Source organism: Nasonia vitripennis (genome assembly GCF_009193385.2).
Source record: "Nasonia vitripennis strain AsymCx chromosome 4 unlocalized genomic scaffold, Nvit_psr_1.1 chr4_random0005, whole genome shotgun sequence".
Classification (NCBI taxonomy): domain Eukaryota; kingdom Metazoa; phylum Arthropoda; class Insecta; order Hymenoptera; family Pteromalidae; genus Nasonia; species Nasonia vitripennis.
The window spans coordinates 1019704-1042777 of NW_022279640.1; the positions used below are offsets into that span (position 1 = coordinate 1019704).

The window sequence follows — 23074 nt, forward strand, 5'->3', positions numbered from 1 at the left end:
AATATGTTGATCAACTGCACTGCTAACGCCGGAGATTCCACTCGACGGACCTTAGCTTGTACTTCTCTCTACGGTGTGAGTCTGGATTCAAAGGGCTTTCCGGTGATTGTTATGCCGAGGGACGGATTTAGCACGCTCCCAAGGTGTTGGACGGATTTAGCACGCTCCAAGCACTAACACAATCAAACACCGCCGCTTCTCCTTAGAATCAACTACAACCGATAGTGAGCAAGTAACTACGCAAAAAGGTGCTGCGTGGATCGGCTCCAGGGTTTTTAAAGCCTCGGTGTCGATGCAAGCAGTTTTGTAATTTAGATGAAGAAGATCGCGGTCGCCCAATCAGCACCGGCCACACAGGATCGTCGCGTATGTCTTGCAATCGTGTTTCGCGCGCGAGGAGTGCTGACGCGAAGGTCAGAGCACTCGCTCCGATTTTCTGCGCTCGGTAGTGTATTGTCGCAATCGGTACAGCTCTCGTTGGTTTGTGTGTATGTGGATGCCGTCTATTAGGCGTTATACGCATTCGTACTATAGGTATATAAACGTGGGACATTACACTCGCATGCAAGCCCTGTATATAGTTTGTCAATAAATGCTGTGACAGTCCCTCAACAATCTCGACAGTCGTTATTTTGCGTGTTCCTACGCGTACACTTGTACCTCGCTCCATCACCGACCCAACCGCCTCCGCGGGCTTGCGTCTCGCATATGTACGAGATCGCAGCATAACTGGCCTGGCCGGAACCTATTCAGCACTAGGTGCTATCCCGACGACTCTCTTTCTCGAGAGTAACGAGGTCTACGGACCTTGATTATAGCGGAGCTGGAAACTGAGCAACTGCATCCAGTACACCGTTATATTGGCGCCCAACGTCTGGGATTAAACAATATTTGTTTAGAAGATTTCAAATTTCGGCATCGCAAGAAAAATAATAGTCGCACCGAAATAAAATCTATACAGCGAACAAAAGCTTATATTAGAGCGAGAACGCAAGTTACACGCTAAGCATAGCGACGCGCGACTTTGTTAACATCGCGGTCGAGCGAGCTTGCCGCACGAGATAAACAACACCGGTCTCCGGCGTTGTAGACGTTCGACGAAGTCCATCCTGAAGTTTTCTAGAGTGATTTGTCCACAGCGAGCTTGCTTCGGCCTACTGTGCGACGGTGTCCAGGTGTATGTACTGCCTGATAAGATGGTTCAGGTAGTCATCTTTGCAATACCTGGACTTTATCATCGGGCTATGCATAAACGACACCGTCGCCAAAAATTATTAACACCTAGACGAGTGAGTAACTATAGACCTATATGAATAACTATAGACCTATATCACTAATATCAAATATTGCTAAAATCTTTGAAAAAGTTATATACAATAGAATCATAGACTTTTTATGTAAAAGTAAGATATTAAGTAAAAATCAATATGGTTTTATGAAAAACATAGGTACTAAAGATGCACTGAACATGATCTCTAAAACAGTATACGAAAACTTAGACCGAAGTACACCGATAGCTATTACATTCCTAGACCTGGCGGAGGCTTTTGATACTGTAGACCATAAAACATTATTAGACAAGTTATACGCATATGTTGTGAGAGGCAAGGGTCATCAACTTATTACGAGTTACCTAAACAATAGGAAACAAAAAGTAAAAGTAGGTTCACACACAAGCAATTTCGAAAACGTGAATACTGGAGTCCCACGAGGGACGATACTTGGCCCACTACTTTTTATACTTTATGTGAATGACTTACTGATGAATATGCCAGAAAACTCGATAATATACTATGCAGATGACACAGTAATAGCTAAAGTAAAAATAAATAAACACCTTGAAGATATTTCTACATGACTCAGGCTAAATAAATTAACATTAAATATTCAAAAAACAGTATATATCACCTTTGGAAACTATTGCGACAGCGTGCCAAAGAAAATTGAATTTAAAATAAATCATGAAGTACTAAAGAGAGTGAATGAAACAAAATACCTAGGCCTAATAATTGATTCGAATATGAGATGGAATGAACATATTGAATACCTCATAAATAAGACTAGATACCTCATTTTTATCTTCAGCAAAATTTCCAAATTTATGGATACAACTACTCTAAGAATAATTTACTACGCATTCTTTCACAGTCTGTTTAACTATGGAATAGTTGCGTGGGGTGGTGCGTATCAAAATAACTTGCAACTATTACAAACCGTCCAAAAAAGAATCCTAAAAATTATAAATAAAAATACCTTCCCAAAAGCTAATCCACTTAACCTAAAGCAACTATTCGCATATGAAAGTCTACGGCATCATTATAATAACTTTAAAAATCAGTTTATCAATTCAACAAGCAGAACAAGAAATAAACTAATAATCCTACCGAGGTATAATAAAACTGTTAACAAAAAATAGCTACATCAAAGCTATCAACATCTATAATAAATCTTAAAATATTATACATGCGGAGAAAAACAAACATCAGTAAAATACAAGACTGGTCAAGAATTATTGGGTGAAGATACAAATACCACGACAGTAGATTGCCAGCAACTTAAAATATGGCATTCAAAGATATGCAACCAAGACAAAAGTTAGCGAAAATGTATAATATCCTCAAAAATACAGGATTTAATAAAACAAAGAAAAGAAATGAATAATAATGGACAAGTAACTGCAGAAAAATCTGTATATTTAGATATTAGAACCTACATTTACGCAAAAGGCAAAATGTAATTCATACAAAATCCGCAAACATTGTCGTGTCTCCCTCTACAATTACAATAAAATTATTAATACATATCCAAATATCATTAATAGGCTAGACAATATCACAAACGATATTATAAATATCTGGATGCTCAAAACAAGAAGCAATATGGCTAACATCAAATTTATCAAATTCATTAAAGGAACATGTAATAATTTGGAAAACATCAAAAATCCTAATATTGAAAAATATAAACCAATTGAAACGGTATTCTCCATGATAGATGCAATGGCTGCAGAAAATAGCAACAAAGCAAGAAATAGAGAAGCGACTGCCGCACCTGGACATAAAATCACGGAATCAGCTAGCCATTGAATGACCTAAGGCGATATTAACTATCTAGGATCGAACAAAGCCTATTTCTACTTTGACAAAGAAATAAGAGGGAAACAGGTTTTTACAAATTCAGTGTCTTTTCTCAAATTACAATCACCGTATAAAGACATAGTAATAATTGATCAAATAGTTTTTACGTCAGACTGTAAGTGTGACTCATCTAATCAGCACAAAGAAATGTTCCCACACTATAGAGTTACCTGTGCAGTTGGACTTACATGCCCGGCTAGGCTCAACTCAACAGAGAAAATGTCGTATTTCAGAGAAAAAAATGCAACAACGGATAGATTTATGACAGCAAGACAAATGCTAGTGCGGAACTGATGAATTAGATCAAAATGTGAAAGCTGTTAAAAGTGAAACTATACAAAGTTAGAATGTAATATTTTAAATTTAAGTTATTTCATTACAATACCAAATTATAATACAAAAACATAGAATCTAAAAAATTGTACAATATAATCATATTTAATGTGTTCTTTAATGTTGTCGTAACATTACTCGTACAAAACACCAAATCATAAAATCACTTACTAATACTTACAAAGTCTTAAGAAATGTTAACAAAATTTTTATATAATATTATTAAAAGGATTTATATGTCACCGTTAATTTTTTTTAGAATATAATATATATTGTTATCAGAGTCGGGACCAACAGTGTCTAAGGATTCTCGTAACCCGACCTATGTTTGTATGAATGAGAAGGGTGGTATGAACTGTGTCTGGAAGTCCGACATAGACCCATGCTATCCTTAAGCATAAATGGAGATTGTATGGTATGTTGTATGACTGGAAGTTATTGCTGAAGATACAGCAATAACCAACCAGTAATCTCAATTATTTTTTGGTATTGTTAAAGCCCATGCTAAGACTGATTGAGATAGCGACAAACAAACTGTGCTATCCTTTGCATAAGTGAAAAATAAAATATACGTATTTTTTCTTATGTCATTTGCAATTGTTTATAACAAATTATTTAAACAAATTACAAACAAATTCATAATTTTCAAAATCTGAATGCGGAAATCGATTCTGGGGGTAAAATTGAGACGAAAACCCATATAACACTTTTCTGTCAGAGGCCAATTAGTTATTGTAATGTAGGAAGAAACATTCGGCCTCCTGAGAGTGTTTCAAAAAATCGTATAGAATGAAGCTAATTATTGAATTTATCCATCAATATTCACATGAATTATTGTAAATATGTTCGGTGGGATTGAATTATTGTTCATTCTCCGTCTCGGCATTATCAGTGACGTTGCCGATGTAGAATAAAATAAAATCTAAAAGTTTTCCGAAATTATTATTTCAAAGAATAGATCCAATGTATGAATGTTTTCAACCGTTAGCCCGCCACTCAAACGTGATCTCTAACACGGAACGATTTGCGAAATGAAATAAACTTATCCAATTACAGTATAAGATCTCAAAATTTATCAGTAAAAAATACTGCTATGATTCCACATACCATGCAAGAGAATGAAAACACTTATTTGACAATAGTTTATTTCTACATAAAGATAACAAATTGAACTCTGATAAAAAAGTGTTATATAGGTTTTCGTCTCGATTTTACCTCCAGAATCGATTCCCGCATTCAGATTTTGAAAATTATGAATTTTTTTGTAATTTGTTTAAATAATTTGTTATAAATAATTGCAAATGACATAAGAAAAAATCCGTATCTTTTATTTTTCACTTATGCAAAGGATAGCACAGTTTGTTTGTCGCTATCTCAACCAGTCTTAGCATGGGCTTAATGGGTTAATGGGTTAATCCGGACCTGCGAACAGGAAATATTGTTTTCCTCTGCAGGATTGCGTCGTTATAATGTGTTATTGTGCGAATAATACCAACTTTGTATCGAATGCAAACGTTTTGTAACTCTGGAGTTAAATAAATAAAGACTCGAAAAACTACGGAGCTCACTACCTGGACCACATCATCGGACTCTACATACACCTGGACACAGTCGCTGGTTAGTGTATACACTAAACCACAGTATGGTTTTAAGCTATTCCTTGGTTTCGTACTTGTATAAGGTGGCCGGCACTAAATAAAAAAATATTTCATTCTACTTTTTGGCAAATAATAGTTACCTAAAAACTCTAAATGAGATACCTATTGTGTTATACCTATTTTAATTTTTTTGTAACAAATATTGAAATATTTTTGATTAGTACGTATAATGGTACGTACAATAACAAGTACAAAAAGACTATCGGAAATCGTTCGACAATGGAATGTATTAGAATAATTATTTCGATACATACATTTTACGTTTATATATTTTTTTAACAGGTGCAAAAAAAAGGCCCTTGTTCGTGCATGAGAAATGAATGGAAAATCGAGTTTTTCTCGCAGCGGGAGGAAAAATACTAGTCCTCCCGCTACTCAAAAGTTCAAAAATTTGCAAATTTGAACATTTTGTAAGAAGTTTTGAAAGTTATAAAATATATTAATAATTATTATTATTAAATATCGTCGCTCCGAACGAAATGTAGTACATTTCAGATTTGCCACGAAGACTAGTACATTTCAGATCTTTCCCACATAAAATATCCAATTGTTTTGAAAAAAAAAAAACAAACAGTTATTTTGGTTAAAACTAATAAAATTGAAATAGTTTTAAAGTTTCCAAAAAATTTTTAAAAAATTTTGAAATTCAAAAAGTTGTAATGAGATTAAATATTGATTTTTTTTAAACAATTTTTTAATAAACATTTTTTGCATTTCAAAATTTTTTAAAAATTTTTTGGAAACTAAAACTATTTCAATTTTATTAGTTTTAACCAAAATAACTGTTTGTTTTTTCCAAAACAATTGGATATTTTGTAACGAGGAACAACGTCCCTCGCCTTGCCGGTAATCGAGGCAGGATAGCGAGTGACGAAATAGGGCGACGTTGGCTCAAGTGGTAGCACGCGCGCCTAAAGATCTCGGGAGCGCCGGATCGATTCTCGATCCCGGCGTCTCCTTTTGTGATTTTCTTCTCTCAATTCAAGTCTCACCCCGTTACAAGTTTCATGTGGGAAAGATCTGAAATGTACTAGTCTTCGTGGCAAATCTGAAATGTACTACTTTTTGTGACGAGCGATGATATATTAAAATATTTATTCACACATATTTTTTACCCAGACTTGTTTAAATTATCACGCGCAATTGGAGCTCGCTGTAAAATCGAAGTGTGAGCGCTTGCATCTGACCTTGTTTGCTACTTCTAAGTTTAACAATTAGTACTACCTTCAGATTTAATCTGCTAACGGAAACGTCAATGCGACGAGTAACTGGGCAAACAAACGCAAAGGTTTATCGGAATTAATCTTATTTTGTTGCACAACAATGTCAGAAAACTCAGAAAGCGAGAATAATGAAGTTATCTCAGATACGCTTCCTGAATTGAGGCAGCACAAACTGCTATCGAAGATGTTTTTCCTACGAAGTCAAGAATAAAATATGATGCAGCATATAATCTCTTTATTTAGTGAAATAAACTCTAAAGCCGAGACATCGGAAAATTCTTTAATAATTTATTTTAAAGAGTACATGCCAAAATAAAAACCAATTACAGTATGGTCGCACTATTCGATGGTCAAAAGCCAACAAAAACTTTGATATTAGTAATTATTACCTTCTATCCGCAAGTTTGAAAAACAAAATTCTTTGGGTTTCGAAAACAAGAAATCAAAAGTGTTTAGTGGTGATCTACTCAAACATTTTTTAGATAATAATTTCGACAACTTATTTCTCGCAAAGGAAATTAGTTTATTGTAACTATATACTAATTATTTACTTTCTGACTTACATGCTAAATCTAAAAATATCTATTATTTACAGGTGATAATAATTTTTGGCATGTTGCCATGGTAATGAAATTATTAAAATATTAATTGATGATGTAGAAACCGAAGGGGAAATACTTGCCGTGGACCTCCAAAAAACTAAAACTAATGTACATCGAAGATTCGCTGTTGATTCAGAATTTAATAAAATTGTAAAACAGTATATGGCTTTGCGTCCACATAATTGTATGACCAAAAGTTTTTTTCTCAATTACCAATCACAAAAGTGTACAAAACAGCCCATTGGAAAAAATACAAAAGCCTCCGTATCAAAAAAGATTGAAAAATAGTTAAATCTTGAAAATGCCAACTTATACACTGGCCATTCATTAAAGTGTACATCAGCAACACTCCTATCCAATGATGGAGGTACAATGATGGACCTCAACCATTTAAGAGGCTGGCAGTCGGACAACGTAGCCCAAGAGTATATAGACAATTGAATACTAAATAAAACAAGTATTTTAAATATGGTTGTAGCATCTATCCATAACGAAACAAAAAAGACAAACGACGATCAGAGTACAAAAAGCCTACTGTGATTGCCTAACACTTTCTTGCAAACGTGACAATATCTCCAAAAAAATGCTGATACTTTATCACGTTTACTAAAACATTTGAAAATAACACACTCTGAATCATCATCTTCAAACATTCATGGAAGTTCATCTAAAAATATCATATATATTAACAATTCTAATAACAATCAATCAATAATTTAATTTAGTCAGTTAAAAATATTATTATCCGCTGTTAATAATCAAAATTGTTGTTAAAAAAATTAAAATATTTAATGTTTGTTATATTTAAAATTGAGAACAATGTAAATTTTATTTAATTGAATAAATAAATGTAAATTATTATTTTGTGTTCATTAGAACAATATAAAAAATAAAGTGAAAGACGCAACAGTTATACAGTCCTCAATTTCCCATTTCTTACCCATACACGAAAAAAGGTCCTATTTTTATCGCCCTTGCCAAAAAACCACAGTGTGCAACAAAGGATAATGGCTGTTTCAGACTCAGGTAATGATTTGAGCACAAGTGATCAGTCGAGGGCGCCATAGGAAAAATCGAATTTCCCTCCTTAGTTGCACAATATACTATTATTGCACACTCCACCGCAAAACCCAGTGGTATATTTTTCCTGAAAACTACTTTTGTGGGGCGAAAGTAAAATTAGCAAAGCAAAAGTAAAATTAGCGTGGCAAAAAAATAATTTAGCAGGAAAAAAGTAATTTTTTTTAATTTTTAAAAAATGAAACATACGTATTCCCTTACCTAATAGACTACGAAGTGGCTTTGACCCCGCTTTTAAAGACCAAATCTGACCTTTATTAGTCGAGAGTGGAATAAAATACTGTATGCAACACGAGGCAAAGTAGATTTTTCCTTCCGGTGATTACACTGAAATCTTCTATTTCGTCCCTTGTTGCACACTTGTTCTAAAAAAGCTTACATTACGCGCGTAGTACACAATATACTAGTATGTGATATAGACAAACACTCGTTTAAACACTGCACACACACGTGAATGCGTGCCCGTGCGCACAAACAAACCAACACAGTTTATAATATTCTTGAAACAAAAGTTTTTGAATATTTTAAAACTTATTTTAACGAAAAAGTATAGAAATCACAACCATAAATGAATAATTTTTATCAAATCTCTGATACAAATGTGGATAACTAACAAATTTTTCAAGATCATATTTTTATTTTTAGTTCATCACAAAGTAACAATTTTCTATTGCTTTTTTTAGTCTTTTAAACTTGTTTTGAATTAGATCTAATTGCAAGTCAACATATATATTTTTTTTTGTGAATTGTGCTTAAAGTATTAAAATAAAAAATATAGTTATCGAAAAAAAGGGAGAGGATTAAAGCATGCCAACTTTCGTTTGCATTTACTTAAAAAATAAATATAGTCCACACAATTGTTTATTAAAATGGACAACATTTTATATATATTTTTTAAAATATTGTGAAATATGCATTAAGTTCTCTTTAAGTATCAGTTGTATACTATGATAAGAAAACACGATAAGATTACAAGCAAAATTTAATACTTGCTCTTTCCACTTAAGTTCGGATTTAAATAATATGAGATAATTGAAGAATCAAGTAACTTGTAACAAATCAACTAACGTAACGTGTTTTTGTAAAAACTCATGACTGCTAAATATTATTGAATTGTTAATGAAAGGAGGAGAATTTTTATACAAATTACCATTGTCAAGTTTTATTGTAGAAATCTTTTTTAAAGTAAAATAAATTACGCATGTACTTATTTTAAAATACTATTATGAAAGAAAGAGAAAATAAAACATTTTGTACTGTTTTTTAGATATTATTTATACAAACCAGAATAAACAAATATTTATTGGCTTACGTCTGTTAATTCTTGTCAACTCTGTTTGACTGTATGGATATCTATTTATCTTTATCTGTGTATCCTTACATCTAACTGCCAATCATTATGAATCCACACAAACATACACATATATTTATACATGCACTTACACACGCACACACACATAGACGCGTACACCAGCTTTTTTACCAGCGGGCAAAAAAGGTAGCAGAAAGCAAAAAAAAGTCGGCAGTGGTCAAAAAAAGTGAGCAGTGGGCAAATAAACTTTTTTTTTATCTATACACACACCTGTGTGCATATATACACACACTGCTCACTTTTTTGCCCGCTGCCGACTTTTTTTTTGCTCTCTGCCAACTTTTTTTGCCCGCTGGTAAAAGAAATAGTACTTTACGCCCGCTTAATAGGTACGAAAAACGCGAAAATCGTGCATGTGTTAAGAAATAGTATATTGCGCATTGTATACGAAGGGCGTAAAATGGGGTTTTTGAGATCGAGTGCGGAGTTTGCAGTACGAGCCGAGGCGGGGTAGCACGAGCTGAAGGCAAGTACGTTTGGAATCAAAGACGAATACTGCAACCACTCGAGATCAAAAAGTCCACTTAGCCCTTTGTGCAAATCATGTTTTAACATGGCAACCACACTCTTGTTCGAACAGTATAGAAAAGCAAAATCCAATTTTTTTATTCATACCTTAGTAGAAATGGAAAGTTATAAAAGTGTTACATAATTATAGACAAAAAAATAATATTATAATGATGAAAATGTAAGTTTTAATCGTAGTTAGAACATTTTATAATACTTCCCTGGTGGAAATAATCAGCTGTACCAGATCATGCTAAGCTATGTCAAACTATGCCAAATCGTGTCAAACTGTACCACACCATACCTAACTGTGCCACATTGTGCTATACTCATGCCAATTCGAACATTTCGCATGATTAGGCATTGTTTGGCTCAGTGTGGCATAGCATGGCACAGTATTGCACAGTATGGCACAATTAGGCACAATATTATATTTTTATAATTAAAAATATTTTTATCGAGTTTTTTCCAAATTTTGAGCACGTTTTGGTATGGTATGGCATAGTATGGCTTAAACTAGCATAATATGGCAGAACCTTTCTTGTATAATTTAATAAAAAAAATGACCCGAGGTGGAATCAAACCCTGGTCGCCAGCGTGCCAGTTGAACGCCTAACTGCCTGAGCTATTTTCTCATAATGTAAGTATATCAATTTCTACTTTTTAAAGCTAATATGACTATTAATTTATAAAGAGTAGTTAATATAACTGTCACTGAATGAACGATTCTCAAGTCTCATAAACTTAAAATTATTTGTATTATAATGTTTAAGACTTCTTATTAGGTACTATTTATACAAAATTTGGATACAGCAACACTATGTCAAGCTGTAACAAACTGTGCCTAACTGTTCCAAACTATGCCATATTATGTCAAGGTCGTGCCATACTATTCCAAACTATGCCAGAATTCCTGCCTAACTCGTAAAAAATATTTTCATTATTTCAAAAATTTGGTACATTGAGGCCACGCTGTGCCAGACTGTGCCAAAATGTGCCATACTGTGCCAAACTGTGCCAATTCGTGCAATATGTCCGAAATTGCATGAGTGTAGCAGAACATGGCACAATTTGGCATATTGTGGAAAATTTTCGCATAATGTGGCACACTATAGCACAATTTCCATTTCCACTAAGGTTATATCATATATTTTTAATAAGTATGTCAAATTTTTTTAACAGCTGTGGACAAGTGTGAAGTGCCTGTTCTAAAATGTAAATTTAAAACTGTTCTAAAAATCTTATAAAATCATAATTTTCTTTTGAGAAAAAGTGATATTTGCAAAAGTGCTCCACCTGGTGGCCACAATCTTTATATATGAGTGGTTCTCTGTGAAATCAAAGATATGAATATATATATATATATATATATATATATATACACAACACACACACACAGTTTAGGCAAACATTAAAATTTTCATATCTTTGATTTCACAGAGAACCACTCATATATAAAGATTGTGGCCACCAGGTGGACCACTTTTGCTTCAAAGTGCGAATATCACTTTTTCTCAAAAGAAAATATGGAACATATTATATATATGTTCCATATGTTGTGCCTGACTCCCAAAAAAAAAAATTTCAGCGTGATTTCTTCATTTAGCTTCGAGTTCTAGCTAGTCAAACTTAAGGTTTTAAGCAATTTTTGCATTTTTTGCCTATTTTCAATGATTTGTAGCTCATAAGGGATGCATTTTAAACTAAAACTACCCGAATACTTTTTTTTGTGAAATTTTCTGATTTTTTCAATAAAAATACTTCTAAAGCACTATATATATGTTAAGGCTACTTTGTTTGCATTTTAAACCTTAGAATATAAAAATCTGAATGATTAATCCGGACTCCAACAATCTCAATACAATAAAAAGATACATTTTGATAGTAAAAAAGTAGCTGTAAAGTTTCAGAATGGGCCTGACCTTCTACTAGAACTTATGTTGAAAACAAACATGATATAATGGCTAAATTACAGTATATATATATATATATATATATATATAAACTGTAAGATTGACAATGAAAATGACCTGATAAACGAAATAAAAAGTGTATGATTATATAAGATGGATAATGAATTATGTATGGCATCATACATTATTCCGGGACATTGGTTACGACCACGTACCTACCATAAACACAGTTTATCTTCGAATTGTATAATCACGTAGATTTTAATCGCCAGAGAGGTACGTAAAGCATTATTATCGCAGTTGAAATGATGGAATTGTTTTGATAATGATACTCTTATTGCCTTATTTATTACGCAAAGCCAATATTGCACAGCAAACACCAAATCGCCATGTCCCCTAGTGGAAAATAAAAAATTTAATAAAGTGTAATAAAATATAAGAAAATGTAACAAATCGTACCATTTTGTACGTTTTTGTTGGATTTTGGACCTTTTTTACGTTTTATTACAGTTTGCTACATTTTATTACATTTTGTTACGTTTTATTACAATATATTACAAATCCATTGATCCAGGATTTCATGGGGGTCTCTTGTTTGAAACGACAAATGTAACAATACGTAAAAAAGTATAACAAAATGTAAAAAATTGTCTGTAAGCGTAATATTGTATAAGAAAATAGCCACTTTTTTATTTTCTTACTTCTGCTTACATCCTTTTACTTTTTCTTACTTTTTCTTTCTTTTGCAGCGCATATACATCAAATCCGGCCGAGCGCGCGAGACCACGCGCCACGCGACTGTTGTGACGGGCTTCCGGGAAATCGGGGAAGCCGTTGAGTTTTTCTGCGTTTGAGGTAAAATAGTTCGTTCGTTTAACTTAGACATCCGCGTATACATCGCATTAAGTTTAATTATATCTGGTTGGAACAGTTAATACTCTTTATTTTTTCTCCGCGTTATTAAATATTTCGTTGTGGTATTTTGTATTAAAAAACCATTATTTTAAGATATATCTCCGTATTTATACATGCATATATGAATATATAACGATTTTATTAGAATTTTAGCATTTAGATTATTTAAAAAAAAAAACAGTGAGACTTAATTAAAATTTGTGATATATTTTAATAATTTAGCTAATAATAATAATAAATAAATAAAAATATCATTATAAAATTAATTTAATTATCAGTATTAAATTGAATTCTAGAGTTTATTGTATTTCTTTTGTAGAGCCAAAAATCGCGTTAGATTTAGACGAACGAAAAAATTCTCCATATTTAGAAGGAATTACTAAATATTTTTCATATATTGATTCAGATAAATTAGCTTTTGAATGGAGAACCTTACCTTTGCATTTTAGTCCCGATGAAATCGCGAAATATATGGAATCGGATGTAGAGTCTTTTTGGTCTGTGATTTTTAATCTTAAAAATGATGCAGGAACGGAATTGCTTTATTTTAGATTATCGTATGACATGATGCGATAATAGATCCTATTTGGAAGTGGTATTTATATAATTATTTAATGTAAATTCGATTGAACAACATTGTATAAGTTTCTTTTGTAAAATTGATAAATTCTTTTTTTTTTTAGCGTTTTGTATTATTTATTGTTTAGACTCATGAACTTATTATTATTATTATATACAATATTCTTCAGTCGAATTTACATCAGGGCGAAAAAGACTCTTTTTTATCTCTTGCTATTATTGTATACATTTTTTCTGTCGACGAATTTTAGCAGGAGATTTTTAAGAGTCTTTTTCGCCCTCCGTGGTGGACTCTGCGCAAAAAGGCTCGTTTACTGTGCTCTTTTTTATCAATATTCTAAGCATTAAAGTTTTATGAAAGTAATGAAGCTTTGGTTATTAGAAGATTGTTAAAAAACATGTACGTTATTGAGACTTTTGCGTTTAAGATTGGAGGCAAGTAGGGAGGAGCGTGGAGGAAGGCGGAGCTCCTTTACGTGGTAAAGTAGGGCTACTGGCGAGGCTTCCACGTTTATAAATAATCCCATTTGTAAATATTTTTTTTAAATATTGTAAGCAGTTTACCATGTCGTTTAACTGCTTCCAATAAAATATAAAAATTAATATTAATAAATAGGATAATTTATATAAATCAAAAAGCAACGCGCATGTGGCAGTACCTCCCGGGTTGTGTGGAAAATTGCCAATATTATATTTATTTTATATTTTATATTTCATATTTATAAATAAAGTGTAAATTTAATGCAGTGTGTGTGTAATATAAAAAACTGTTAAAACTATAAATTTATTTGTTAATTTTAATCTTGCTATTTAATAACTAAAAAACTTGTGGTTGTTGATTTTATACTACGAATTTTATAAGAAAGTAGAAAAAAAATAAAAAAAAAAATCGCCGGGTATCGGACTCGAACCCGGGAGCATAAGATTACTAAGCGACGACGTAGACCGCGCCGCCGCGAACGTCGTTGGAGCAGAAAGATTGAAAGTAGCATATGTTTATCGAGAGGGTGGGGTGGCTTGTTTGTTTAAATTGGGTTTGTTTAAGCTTAAACATGATTTGTTAACAGATATTTAAGTTTTTAGGGTTTATAGGGTTTAGATATTTATGTTTCCATAGTCATGAGGGGTTTGCTTGGATATATGCTACCTACTGATGTATATCCCTATGTGAAAATTGTTGTGTAGCTTTCTAATTGTTTTTTTAGTACACAAAGAGTTTTTTACGTCAATTAGAATGTCAACTATCAGAAAAGAGTAAAAAAAAAATTTTCCGTTCACGGGGCTTGAACTCGGTCCTTCCGAAAAACGGCTGACGCAAAGCCCCGCCCCCCATCTTTTTCAAACCGCGCGCGAGTGCGGAGCGCCAATGAGAGCGTGGCAGCGGAGCAGGATTCTGTGCATGCTCCGGATCCCGGTCCGAGTTAGCTTCACTGTCACCATGTATATGCAACTTTCTAGACATACTTTTGTAGGCCAATAAAGGTAGAAACAGACATTTCTTCACTATACCCATACTAAATTCTTGAAAAAGGAAACTTTTCACACTTGCTTCTATGAAATACTTGTACAACGACTATATATGTTCAATATACTATATTCTAAGCCATCACTAAGCATATGTATCTATATATACGTATATTTGATATTTTATCCCTCTGCATAACCTTAAATATTAAGAAAATATGAGTTGTTTTCACTCTAACTATATTAAACACTTGCACTGTAACTGTATATTATCATACTCATCACCATGTATATATACGCATACTTTTACTAATTTTTATACAATTTCTTGAACAAACTTTTTGCACTTAAACTCACTATATATATTGAATATACTATATTCTACACTACGCCTAGCCTACATTTTTTAAAAAACCTTATATTAGATGTCATACTTGCTTGAATCAACTTTTTTCACTCAAACTCACTATATGTACTGAATAAACAATATTCTGCACAACGCCTAGACTAAATTTTCAAAATATCCTTATATTACACATACTTGCTCATACTTGCTCGAACTAACTTTTTTCACTTAAACTCTACACCATGCCTTAATTAATTGTTAAAATGTTTTTAGCCTACTTCCTTTTACTTTTTTTCTGACTAAACCTTCTCTTTTTTCTGTCTTTGTGAATCTTGTAATCCTGTTACTTTCTTAACACTCCTTTTTTTTTAAAAGCACACGCATCATCACAATATATTATTGCGCAGCCCGTATCCCGTAAGCCTGTGAACGGTAGAGGCTTATCTTTGTCAACCACTACTCTGTCATGTCGTACACAAAATTTGTGCTGCCCAGCTATGGCTGACCCTAGTGGAAATGGATTGTGTGCCAAAGTGTGCCATAGTGTTCCATAATGTGCCAAAGTGTGTCAAAGTGTGCCAAAGTGTGCCATAGTGTGCCATAATGTTCCAAAGTGTTCAAATTCGGAAATTTATTACACTTTGGCATACTCTGGCACACTTTGGAACATTTTGACACAGATGGGTTGTTCGGAAATTGAGGACTTAGAAAATTTTTGTACGAAATCTGGAAAACTTGTATTCCCGACGGATTCCCCTGTTGAGGCATGTTTTTCCAACATTTACGGCGGACAGCAGCTTTAAGGCAATTACGGGTAACTGTTAATTAATATTGTAAAAGTACTAAGTATCTAAAGCTGCTTGAAGTACATGAGTTTAAATTTTTGTATTAACTGTAACGAGTACTTGTGGCTCAGTGGTAGACCTTCAGCTTACTAACCCAAAGGATCCGGGTTCAAGTCTTACCGACGCTAGAATTTTTTTTTTTTTTATTAAATTATTTATTGTTACGTTCTATAACTGGGACTTCAAGCTCCACGCGTGCCGTCGATATGACGACATCGTGCAGTGGCAATGTTTTGGCGCGCTGGCGGCGGGATATTCTCACTGTACCAAAGTTTGCCAAAGTGTGCCAAAATGTGCCATAGTGTGCCAAAGTGTAATAAAGTGTGCCATGCTGTGCCATACCATGCCAAACTGTGCTATACTGTGCCATACTTTGTCAAAAAAGAGATGTTTGTTTCCGAAAAACCCATGTGTGTCAAAGTGTGCCAAAGTGTGCCATACTGTGCCAGTGTTCAAATTCGGAAATTTGCTGCACTTTGGCACACTTTGGCACACTTTGACACACTTCGGTACAGTGAGATATATTCCGTATTAAAAGTTGGAATCATTGTAATACTTTTAAAAAAGTTTGAATATTAATGAAGGTCTTTGTAATGGGACGAGGTTAGCTGTTAAAAAATTGATAAAATATTCAATCCAAGCAGAAATTTTGACAGAAAAACATGTTGAAAAATTGGTTTTAATACCAAGAATTATTTTATCACCTTCTAAAGAAGAAATACCCTTTAATATGCGACAAAAACAATTTCCTTTAAGATTAGGTTCCGCAATGACAATAAATAAATCACAAGGACAATCATATAATAAAGTTGGTATTTACTTGCCATCACCAGTTTTTAGTCATGGTCAATTATACGTTGCTCTCTCAGGGGTTAGGCACAGACAAAATTTAAAAGTGTCATTACTTAACAATGCTATAATAAAAGTACATAAAAATAAAATATTCACTAAAAATATAGTATACAAAGAAATTTTGTAATTTGTTAAAATTATTATAGCTCATACTCGGCAGCAGCATATTATCATATGTAGCGCTGGTATCTATAACGATATTTCATAAAAACCGGCAGCCGCATCTATTATATGCAGCGCTAGAAATTATAAAAAGATAATATAATACTCGGCAGCAGAATATTAGTATGTGTAAATAACAATAGTATAATATAAAGTAAACGCACTGTAAAAGAGGTTCAAATGAGATGCGAATTACAGAGGTCACTCTAATACTAATAAAATTAAGAAATATACATCAGAACAATCAGTGATTTCATGTTAGCGATAAAAATGTCACAATAAAACCATGGTCAAAAGGTGCCAAAGATGCTTATATTTTATTTTTAGGAGAATATGAAAGACCTAAAAAAATTTACTAAAATGGACTAAAATCTCAAAAAATTAACTTTTAAAAAAGTATAAGGTTAGACGAGTCGATATATTTCGCAACAAAATAACAGATAAAAAAGAACTGAGATCAATCAACCAAAGTCCAGTTTAAATTATTTAATCATAATGAAGCAACATTTTTTTAGTCAATAAAGAGCTTACTGAACTTAAGTTAAGTTTTATACTGATTAATTAGAAAAATGTGGCTGTCTCGGAGACAGCCGATAGAAGTGAATATTTAAACAGATGGTGTGGAATTTTGGAAAATTTTGAATAGTTTCGTTGCCAGAGAATCAAACGTATTCGAATTGAAAAATGTACTAGTCTTCGCAGCGGGACTGCAAATATACTTTATAGTCTTCGACGCAATAGTTTAAAATATATATACTATAGTTTTCGACGCAAATTCAAATGAGTCTTCGTTGAGTGCAAAGTACTAATCTACAAGGATGCATTTAAATTTGACTTTTTTGAGAAATTTTTATAATTTTTTGATTTAGTAATTTTAATGCGCAAATCGCCGCCATTTTCTTATTTTTCCAACTTAATCGCAACTTTGACGGAGAGTTAAAAAATCTTAGGTGAAGTAATCATTGATCAACTTGTAAATTTAGAATAGGCAAAATATCATACGAATAAAGAAAATATAATAAGAATAATAGTATCGTACGATATTTTGTGACACAACGTGCGTAATCCGAGATTTAGAGAGTGCATTTTTGCACAAGCATGCGATAAATCGAGGGTTACGCCAGGGCGTGTCATACAGTGATAACGTTTACCGCAATAAGTCAATAATGTTTACCTGCAAACGTTTTGCGCATATTAAAATAGTCACGTCGTCTAGTTGACGCAAAAAAAAAATTGAAGTACCATGAAAAGGTACCGCTATACTAGCGCGTTCGAAATCCGAGAAAATCCGATAGCCGTTTGCAGCGTGTGTAAATAAGTGCGGCTGATATGTAAGGGAAGAGCTGAGCTGTGCGAGCATGCTAACATGCGCGGCGAAAAGTGCGTCGTGGGGGGAAAGAGCTGCCGCTGCTTTCGTGACTATCGGTCTGTCCCACCACCGTGACGGTCGCCGCTCGCTGATTCACTCCCCAGTAAAATGTGTACCCGGCGAGCCTATAGAAGTATTCACTTCAAAACTCTCAAGATACTTACTACGTAACTTGCCATGACCGTTTCATTTTGTTTACTGGTGAACAACTAAAATTGTCTCCTTACGTATTTTATTATAACGCCATAAAAACACCATAAGTACAATGAAACGGTCATGGCAAGTTACTTAGTCAGTATCTTGAGAATTGTTCCCAATTGATTAGTATATATAATTATCTTAAAGTTAAGTAAGCCCTTTATTGGTAAAAAAAAGCCTCATTATGATTAAATACAATAAACTTGACTTTGGTTGATTGATCTCAGTTCTTTTTTATATGTTATTTCGTTGCGGAATAAATCAAACTCGCCTAACCTTTTCCTTTTTAAAAGTTTCTTTTTTATGTTATTGAAGGCGTGTTTTTAAAAAAGTTAAGAAAAATGTGTAGAAATTCGAAGATAGCTGTTTTGATTGGGAACAAACTAGTGAACGTAGAAGACAGCAATTATAAAATGAAGAAAACTGCTTTGAACTATGAAAAAACTGTTGTCTTTACTTATTAATAATTATTGTCTGTTGTATTCATTTTTTATTTATTTTCTCAATTGTAAAATTTTACACCTGTAAAAAAGAAATCCAACTGAAGTATCTAGCAAACTAAATAAAACTAAAGACAACAAAAGATTACTGTTATCTGTGTCTCAATTCCGACATTTTTCTGCTATTATCTGCGTTCATAACGTTTTTTTCAATTGTTTTCATTTTTCTTTTTTGTTAGAGATTGAAGATATAGTTATTATTTAATATAAAATTAAATGTCGTATTATGTATTACATTTTAGTACAGAATATAAATTTTATGATTACTATAATCGCTCAATTTACATTATTTTATAAATGTAAATAAAAAAAATGTTTAATTAATATTATTTTTTTGTTAGATGTTGTTAATATAATTAATACTGTCATCAAATAATTACAAAGAGTTTGAAAACATTTTTTAATATTTAAAATTTATTTCTATTTTATTCTATAATTTTAAAGCCGGTTCTCATTACTAGTAGCTATAACTACTTTTTTAGAATGTTGGCTGTACTGAATATATTCATTTAGGCTTGACGGTAATTAATTCTTATATAACGTTTTCGAAGTCGTGCTTTTGATTGGTTAGAATTTATCAATCTAGCAATCTTATTAGAGCATTTCAAAAACGTTCCACAAGAATTAACTACCATCGAGTGTACATATAATATCTAACAGTATATTTAATAATGACACATCAAATAATTAAGGGGATATCGGCGCAAAAGCTTCGCAAATCCACCACAGAGTATTTTGTATTTTCAAACTTCTAGAAAAACAGAAAGTACGATCGAATTTTTCTTCCGGTAGAACGATTCATTAAACTTAACACTACGGCGCTACATACTCGGTTTTTCATTTGCAAGCTTTATTTAAAAAGTTTTATGTAAAATTAGATTTTAAGGTTGGCGCTGCAATCGCATGAGTACGACGAAGTACACATAAGCATCTGTTTCCAAGGTTTTAGAATAAAACTTCACTTACCTCCATTTTCAGTACCTTCTCAACACCGAGACACCAAAACTGCACGGCCTTATTCGACAATAGAAGAAGGAATTACAGCACGGAATCAACGCACAACACTGGCCAAAATCGAGGAGAAAATGCGAGGAAAGTAAGAAGCGCAAATTCGACATAATCTCCTACACCAACACAAGATCGTGTCTCGCGAAATCTGAGCGCCCGAGAGGCAGCGCGCAGAAAAGCCACGAAGAATCGGATAAACAACGAAAGCCTTATCACGGCTAAAACTTTGAATCGAATAAATATTTTGCTAGCATTTAAACTCTTGGCTAATTAAAGGGATCCCATAAGGGAGCGTCCCATAATGCTCATCAGCTAGTACCATATAGCCTAATAATTTAAATAAATAAACAAAATTTAACGTAAATAAGGGATTAATATTACTAACCCACAAGTGGATCATACAATTAAAATGACAGCCATAGGCGTAAAAAATGAGAATAATAATAACAGTCTAACACAAAATGTAGTAGCTATCACGGCGCTATCATACCGTGAAAACGCAACTACAAGACACCGCTCTTACAGGTGCGCGGCATCCAAGGAAACCAATGAAGGAATTACCATACAGGCCATCAACCATAACCCAGGACTATTGGTTGAGAAACTAAACCCATTGGCAACCTACAGCACATCATGGAAAATGATACAACGCATAAATATTGAGATATTTTTCTATAGATGGAATAAGTTATTAGGAAGCTTAGGTATATTAAAAAGATTCTTCACGCAAATAAACACAGCATGCCCGTACGAGCACAACTGGCTAAGATACGTCAGCAAATCGAGGAGACAGCGAGGAACGCTGACAAAGTAAAAGAGCTACTACAAGGTCACGAAGCGATCCAGAAACCAAGCATCAAAAGAGCCTGGTTCTCAGCGATAGGGAAAATTAGCTGCACCATTTCGAGACAACTAGCGAAATTACTAGCAAACCAGACCGAACTCATACATACAGAATTCGGCATTTTGAATAAAAAAGCCGACGATTCAGACAATGCCATGGACGAGCTGATAGCCAATCAAGCAAACCTACAGAAACTAAACTTACTAGAAGCGAGCGAGCGGAAGAGTTGTCGAAAGTAGCGCAAGATCGAGCCAGCCTGCAGAATTCAAGGTCGGCGAATTAGTGTGGAATCGATGCCATACGCTCTCGTCTGCAGCGGGAGAGATAGCGGCAAAGCTCGCACTGCCTTTCATCGGCCCGGATACCATCATCACGCAAGTCGGGTCAAATACTTTCAGACTAGAAAATGCCGAAGGTAAAATAAAAGATCTAGTGGCCGCCGAAGAACTCAAGAAGTACTACGGCCCCGAGGAGTGTAAAGCGAAAACCCCCGAAGATGACGAAAAAGACGAGACAGCTGGTCGAAAGCCAAGGGACGACGCGAGCGAAGAGGTGCGCTCGCCTGCAGCGAGCGCACTCAAGAAATATATATATATATATATATATATATATATAATAGTTATTTTGTGTATACTCCCCTACTCCCCCCACACCCCCTCCGCACAGCCCCCCCCGCAAAATAAGAAACAATTCTTTCATATTCCATGTCATTTGAAAAAAGTTTAAGACCCCCCCTAGCAGTCCTCCTTCCGCACCCCCCCCCCCCCCCCCCCCGCCATGCCACCCTCCCGCCATGCCCCCCTTGCACAGCCCCTCACACGAAATAAGGAAAAATTCTTTCATTTTCCATGTGATTTGAATAATGTGAAAGCCCCCCCCCCCCACAATATAACGTAAAAATCGTTCATTTTCATGTTATTTCTGAAAAACACACTGAATACGTACCTTAAAGAGAATAAAATTATTCATCTCCATACCGCAGAGAGTTTAGATTACTGTTTGTTAAACCATTTTAACTTAAAACTAAACTATAGAACTTTTTAACTAAATTATATTGATGAATCATGATAAGAACTACTTTCTGTATAAATATCGTGATATTCTACTTATTTTTTCATGCGAAAATTCACTTACTGAAAAAATCCGTATCGACGAGCGTGATAACTGAATAAAAAGGCATGAATCAAGTTAGAAACTTGGCTACTGAGAGCCAGTTGAGATTAGTGGATAATTCGAGTAGGATAAAGGCAAATGTTGTGCACCCGGAATTTTTGTCTGGATTTTTTCTAATTAGAACAAAGCTGTGGTGACGACCTTGGAAGTCTTATTAAGGTTGATGCGGTACCAGGTTTTATTAAGACGTTCAATAACTCGGTTATGGCCCGTGTATCGTGATAAGGCTAAAGCAGCTTCTTTAAGCTAAAAATATCAAGACAGAAACAGAAGCTGCATTGTAAAAATAGCTTAGTAAGCAGTACATGTGCTAAGCTTGGAGTGGCTAAGAGATTGTGAATTAACCAGAAGGTTGGCGCATGGATGATTAGGTTATGCATGGTGCTCGATTGCTGCGATGATCAAGTAGCTATTTTTTTAAAAGAGCTAAAAAGTTCATATAGGGGATGTCGGAGTCACGCTGATTGGTCGACATGTTCTGGTTTTCCTAACCTCAAAAAGATTTTTGGATCATCAATAATAAGTAAATACACTCATTTATCGCACATTAACGCAGTGCTCCGAGATGCGTATAATAAAACTATATATTTACAAGCACCTTAATATGTACACCAATGTATGTAATTTAGACAAACAATCCGAACTACGGCGCAAGGTGGAGGCGACGATGAAAGTGAGAATCAGTAAGATGACCGACACTTTTTCGTACAATATTTTATGACATAAAGTTTTTTAATAATTAAATCACTAAAAACTCTGTGTTCCGAGGTCACTTCCACAATAAGGAACAATTATCAATTTGATTTTAATTAATTAAAAGTATATTGAAAGCAAATAATAAGAACTACGGCGCAAGGTGAGGTCACAATCAGTAAAGTTCGCTCTGACAGCCCCTTGACTTCCAGCAAACAATGACTAATTCCTTTTTTTTTTTGACGAATGCGAGCAATTTGTATTATAAACTCTATCACCAAAAATTATTGCGAGTGTAGGT

General features: G+C 33.8%; 2 protein-coding genes across 2 annotated transcripts in view; both read right to left on the bottom strand.

Annotated features, from left to right (window-relative positions):
- The window catches only part of LOC107981668 (ras-related protein Rab-32), a 229075-nt gene extending 219687 nt beyond the window's left edge, over nt 1-9388 (bottom strand). The window contains exon 1 of the mRNA XM_031928297.2: nt 9184-9388. Coding sequence (XP_031784157.1) covers nt 9184-9186 — 3 coding nt within the window. The 5' untranslated portion in view covers nt 9187-9388. The remainder of the gene's footprint in view (nt 1-9183) is intronic.
- LOC103316989 overlaps nt 1-23074 on the bottom strand; it is a 357042-nt gene that overhangs the window by 99127 nt on the left and 234841 nt on the right. The gene's annotated exons all lie outside the window — the stretch shown is intronic.